The sequence below is a fragment of the Corapipo altera genome, unplaced genomic scaffold (assembly GCF_003945725.1).
Source record: "Corapipo altera isolate COAL_440 unplaced genomic scaffold, ASM394572v1 128712, whole genome shotgun sequence".
NCBI lineage: Eukaryota > Metazoa > Chordata > Aves > Passeriformes > Pipridae > Corapipo > Corapipo altera.
In genome coordinates, this window is record NW_020886497.1 from 1 (window position 1) to 6,143 (window position 6,143).

At 52.4% G+C, this 6,143-nt stretch overlaps 1 protein-coding gene across 1 annotated transcript; it reads right to left on the reverse strand.

Annotated features, from left to right (window-relative positions):
- Positions 1–947: 947 nt before the first annotated feature.
- On the reverse strand, positions 948–5,121 carry LOC113941225 (hydrocephalus-inducing protein-like; the record flags this gene model as incomplete). The annotated part of the gene is made up of 4 exons (XM_027632384.1): positions 948–1,256; positions 1,740–1,858; positions 3,823–3,922; positions 4,956–5,121. Coding segments are annotated over 4 exons (613 nt in total), but the record flags the coding sequence as incomplete, so codon positions are not given.
- Between the last annotated feature and the right edge of the window lie 1,022 nt (positions 5,122–6,143).

The following is a 6,143-nucleotide window of genomic DNA, read 5'->3' on the forward strand; positions in this document are numbered from 1 at the left end:
AGGAGGCAGCCAACAGCTGCTGATGGGGCTCAGGGCACCACGGCAGGTAGGGCATGTCCCCGAGGTGCTACTGGCCCCATGGAGGACCCTGTACACACACTCAGAGATGGCTCTGTGCCCTTGCCTTAGGAGAAAGACCGACTCACTACTTTTCTCTTGCAAAGTAATAACCTTTTTGTTATGTTTTATCCATTTCCCTTATATTATTAGTAGAATGGACTGCAGATTCCTTTTGTTTCTTTACTACCTTGATTCAGTGCTTCCCAACAGCGGCCCAGACACAGCCACCTCCAAAGCTCCAGAGCTCCTAGCATCAGCTTTCCTGCCTCCACCACATTACCCCACCAGCCCGTGGTTCAGACTAGCTGGGACAAGCCCTCGTGCTGCTGTGGTGCTGAAAAGGGAGCTTTGCCTCTCCTGCCATCACCCCTTCTCCCCTTGGCTGGGCGAGGATTATCTTTTGCAATGGCACCAGCCCATGGGAGGACGCCCAAGTCCTTGTGACAGTCCCTGCTGCTGCAGAGCTCCCCATCTCCCACCCCAGTCCCTTCCTGCTGTGGAAGGGTGGTCCCAGAGCACTCCCTGCACAGGACTCAGGAGCACAGCCTGTGCCTGTGCACGGGCACGAGGGATGATGTGAGGCTGCTGCTGCCCCTTTGGCACGGATCATTAGCAGAGGATTTTAGAACCACTTCTTCTGGCTGCAGAGTCACCCAGGCTGGCCCATCTCCAAAGCCCTGGGTGTTCATAGGGGACATCCCAGACCAGCAACTGCCCAGAGCTGATGCCTTCCCACTGCCTGGCACGGCCAAAACAGAAGGAAGTCCCTGCAGGAAGGAGTCACTCCAGCTCCTGGGTACCTGCACTGGGCAGAAGGCACCCCCACACTAAGGGGATGCCAACATCAGAGCCAAGACTAAGACCTCAAGCAACACCTTTTTTCTCTGCTCCACCACCAAATGAGGCAGGTGGGAGATGATTACTCAGAGACAGCTACAGATGTGCCCACCAAGCTCCCAGAGCCTTCCTCACCTGATAGTCAAGGTCACAGGCTTAGGGCATTCAGCCACATTGAAATGGAACTCTTCCTCGAACTCCCCCAGGGTGCTGGAACTGAAGAAGATCTGGATGGGCAGGATCCCATTGCGTGGAACGATGCCCTGCTGGGGCTGAAAGGTGAAGCAGGAGCCGTGGACTGTGGTTGAAGGGATGAGCTTGAAGGGAGCGTTGATAGCTCCTGTGTTAACCAGGATTGCCTACAGCAGGAAGAAAGCAAAATGGAAATACATGAGCAACCTTCCTTTCTTACAGAAGGCTGAGCTGCTTTCTAATAAATTATTAACCCCTGGAAAGGCAGAAGATGCTCTGTGCTGCTACGTGGCAGAAGCCAAAACAGGACAACAGGTGCCTTGAGTCTGAGGCTGGAACAGAAGCCTCTGAACACTTCAGCTTTTTGACCCAGTGTTGCTTTCATGTGTTGAGGGGCTGTTTTGCAGAAAGCATCCCAGCTGATCTCCAAGGGAGGTTGCCAAAAAGCAGGAATTGGGGTTTCGTGAACCACAGACAACACCTTTCAAATCCCGGAAAAGGATCCAGATTCTGTGAAATTCCCCAGATTTGACTAGTATGTCAAATATTCCCTGCTCACAACTGCCCAAGTTGCCAGAAATTCCACAGGTCCACCAGGCTCCCCTCTGCCCCAGGAGCCATCAGGATCTAGCCCAGCCCCTGCTGCTCACCTCGTAGCTGTAGGCTTCTCCAACCAAAACTCCCCCCATGTCCAGTTCCGCAAACTTGAAACGGAGGCAGGGCCCGAGGCCTTCCCCTGTGAGGTGCAGGGGCAGCCTGCTCTCACGGCCTGGGGAGAGATTTCCATTTCAGTAGAGTAATTCTTACTCTCTTATCCTGCTTTTTCCAGGCTGCCTCAATGCTAGTCCCGGACTCCGAGATGGGTGAGACCAGCTCCTGATGCTCCGGGGGAAGAGATGGTCCCTTCTCTTCCCTCAGGTGATATGCCTTGGGGCTGGCTTCCAATTTCTAACCCACCCCTTGGGCTTGTTTCCCATTTAGCCACCAGTTTGCACCCTGAAAAAGCAATACTGAGTTTAAAACATGATTTCCGTAGTGAAAGGAGTAATGTTCCGTAGGACAAGGAGTAATGGGGACAAATTGAAAGAGGGGAAATTTAGGTTAGATAAACAAAAGAAATTCTTCCCGGTGGGGGTGGTGAGACCCTGGCACAGGTTGCCCAGGGAAGTTGTGGCTGCCCCATCCCTTGCAGTGTTCAAGGCCAGGTTGGACAGGGCTTGGAGCAACCTGGGCTAGTGGAAGGTGTCTCTGCCCATGGCAGGGGGGCTTGGGACTAGATGATCTTTAAGGGCCATTCCAACCCCTTATCATTCTATGATTCTGATTTCCTTCCCACGCACTTGGAGGAGCTTTGAAATCCGTTCAGTGAAGGGACAAAGCTCGCAAAGAGTTGGGCATTGCTGCCTGGCTTCTAACTAAATTGGGGGGCAGTGGCCCTACAGCACAGGACTTTGTTGCCAAAGTCTTCAGCTTCTGCTGCTTTGTGACACTCAGCATCTTGTTGACAGAATGTCCCCGTGTTTGGTGACTGGCTTGGAACATGATTCTCATCTGACCATGTCAACAAACAGAGATGCACAGTTTCACACGATGCAGGACATCACAAGGAATGCCTTGGGAGCAACTTTTTAAATCCCTGCTTTCCTTCCACAGCTCTAACAATGGCAGTTGGTGGGCAGGAAGAGAGTTTGTTAGCATGAGCCCTGAGTAATTACTGTAGATGGCATTTGTTGAGTTATCCTTGCACAATTACTGTCTAAATAAAAAGCTGTTTCATGACACTTGTATCCATCAGCTTGGAGCAGGAAGGAAGGCAACAGAGTAGCTGGGTTAGGGATTGCAGTGCCCTCCAGAACGGGAGCCTGGCTGCTGGAGGACCATGGGCCTCCCACCTCTTTCTCGTAGATGGGCAAACCCAGAGTATTCCCTGGATGGAAACCTGACAGCCATCTCCCACTTTAAGGTGAAAAACACTAAGCAGCATCGTGCAGAGACAGAGAGGAAGGACAGGGGAACCTGAACCACACTGTGCTCTGCGAGTGTTCCCTGCCCTGTGTGGGCACAGCAAAGCCCCCACCTCTGTGAGGGGGTGACTTGGGGTGGGGGGGACAATGATACCTGCTCCCAGAAAAGGACTTGACAGCACTCCTGGAAGCTGAGCACAGCAAGCCCAGTGGCCACCACCTGGACACACCTCAGCCTGAGAGCCAGAAGGTGACAATTCCCACGCAGGGAGAGAAGGAGGTGCTGGCTAGGGGTGGTCCTTCTGCAGACAACCTGGGCTCAGCAGGGCTCAGCCACCTCTGGTCTGCTGTTGTCTGGGCAGTGGGAGGTGATCCGGGCTCAGGGAGCACATTTCTACCTCAGCTCCTACCGCCCGATGATGGATCCATGTAATGAGGAGCCATCCTGGAGGTCAGTGTTCTAGAGGGGCTTAGTGCCTGTGCCCTAAAGCTGTTCTGCTGTGTAGCTCTTTGGCCTTTGAGGAAATACTGGCAAACCCATGTCATGAAAGCTTAACCATGCACTGCTTGGATTGTTCTGGGATCAGTGTCCTGAGCCCTGGCCTTGCATGGGAGACCACCAGGAAGCCGCAAGGACGGTGCACATGAGCCAGCACTGCTCTGCTGACCGTGGACCCTTCCCAGCACTTCCATGGGAGCCCAGTGGGCTGGAAGAGTATTTGCACCTCCCCCTCACTGTGGGTGAGAGAAAGAGGAGAAGGAGCCATACCTGAGATGGAACAGTAGGCCACTTTTCTATAGTCTTGGGCATCTCGAGGTTTAAAGAACACCTTGATCTCAGCTGAAGAGTGTGGCCCAACCTCTCCCTCCTAAAACAGAAAGAAACAGCAAACGATTTACCTTCCAATATCATATTTCTTCTTTTCAACCTGTAAGCCTTTACTTAAGAGCAAGGAGTGAACAACACAAAGAGCCCGAGGAAACACTCCAAAACCAGCTCAACACACCACAGGATGCTCTTAATGCTCAGCTGATCAGCTCCCACTCTACAATATTCCTACTGCTCTGTACACAAGCTCTTGGTCACATTGTGCTGCTGTCAGCTACAGTGGTGTGAAACTGCTGTTGTGTTGACACTGGTGGCTCTTGGCCTTAGATGGGCTATAGGAGTAACCAAGAAGAGAACACGATCCCCTTCCTTGGAAAGAAAAAACTTAGTTCAACTTATTTTAAAAGAAAGCAGAGGCTGGGATTATTGTAGGGTTTACTCCAAGATGAGGAGGGATTTTGCACTGCGCAGACAGCGGGGATTCTTCATCTCACACTGTGCCAATACTCATACTCAGGGCTCTGGTTGATGGAAGGACATGGAGGTCTGCTTGCATAAACAGAAAAAGATTTTCTGTCCCTGCGTGCAACAGAACTCAAAAAGTTCATTTCAAAGTCTTGTGTTCAGGCTCCCAGATGACACTGGAAGGCAGACTCAGACATGCTGTAAGTCCTGGTTCCAGGGAGGGATTGGCATTTCCATGACCTTGGGCTGAATTTGGCCTCCTTTTCGCTTCAGGTCAGTCTGTGAACTGACAGTGCTCCAACACCCTCTGCTAAGCCCCACACATCACGTGTAAGCTGTGCCCCTTCCTGCGGTAACTGATCCCTCTGGACACTGCAAGGACACGCACCAAGCTCCCTTGACGTCGAGCCCTTGCAGCAGAGCTCAGCTTTAGGCAGGTTCCTGCTGCCTGCCAGGAGCCCACAGGGTAGCAATGCTTTTTGCAAGAAGCTCTCCAGCCTCACCAGGAACCTGATGTCTTCTCTCTGGGCACATCAAGCCAGCTGAGGTGGGGATCTGCCGAGTGAGCTCATTCAGGGAGGGGGAGGAGGTTCTCAGCTATCACTTACCAAGGGCTCAATGGTGAAAACATCATCTGAGAAGAGCATGGGGTCTGCTTCAATCTTTGCTCTCTCCTTCTTCAACTCGCGGTCGTAAAGCTCAAGCTCCTCGTAGCGCTTCTCTACGGAGAGCTTTGCTGTCTCCAGGGGCGGCCGAGACAGATTGCGAGACAGCCTGCAGCCACAGGGAGAAACAAAGGCAGCAGGTCATTTCATAAGCCACTTATTTGCAGAGCTGAGTGTAAGTGCAGAAGCAGCAAAGCGCTCAGGGAGGAGCAGCAGCAGCTCCCCAGCAAGGGGCTGAGCCCAAGCCACGGGGTCCCAAAGGGCTCAGAGGATCACTACTTGTTCACTCGCAGGGCAGGTGGTTTTTACTCCACGCTTACAAGCTCAGGAGAGGTTTTGAAAGCCAGCAGCCCTCAAGAGAACCTCCTGGCTCAGAGCCACTGCCAAAACTGAGGGAGAACCCACCAGTGACCTCAACTGACTCTTCCTACCACAGAGCTGCTTGGGGGAGGCAAATAAAGGTCAGGGAGCCCCCTAATTGCCTGCAGGGCCTCCCTGGGAAGGGGAGAAGAAGCTGGCTCTCAGCTGCAGGTTACCAGCATCACTCCTGGCTTCTTCCCTTTTGGACCTGCAGGGTCTGCCCTGTGTGCCCTGTTCCCTACACTGCCTTCCACCAGAGCATCCCAGAGCACTTTGAAAGCCAGTTGATGAATTCAGGCATGGCATCTCTTCAGTGACATTAAAGGTTTTATATGCATGAAAATAGAGGCCCTGAGAGGGAGACATCTAGTCTTGAACCACCTTCTTTTTTTCCTCCTTTTGGCTTTCTCTGCAGACCTTTGGCACAGTTAATCTCTCCGTTACTTGGTAGCTGCAGCAGAAATCATTCTAGTGTTTTAAGATCACAACCAAGAGATGAGAAAGGAACAGCTGCTTCCCAGCTGGCAGATCACTGTTCCCCCTCAGACTCCAGGTGGCAACTGGGGGGACAAGTAGAAGGCTCCATAGGGAGCAAATTGAGGCAGTGGAGTATAAACAGGACAGCATCCTCACCCAGCCAAATTCAAACACTGTTAGAAAGGAAGTACAGTCATGGATATTACCAGCTGCACACAGACAGAGCCTTGGGCAAACACTGTCACCGGCACCAAAAATACTGGCTATGGCTGGCTCCCTGCCCCAAAAATACTG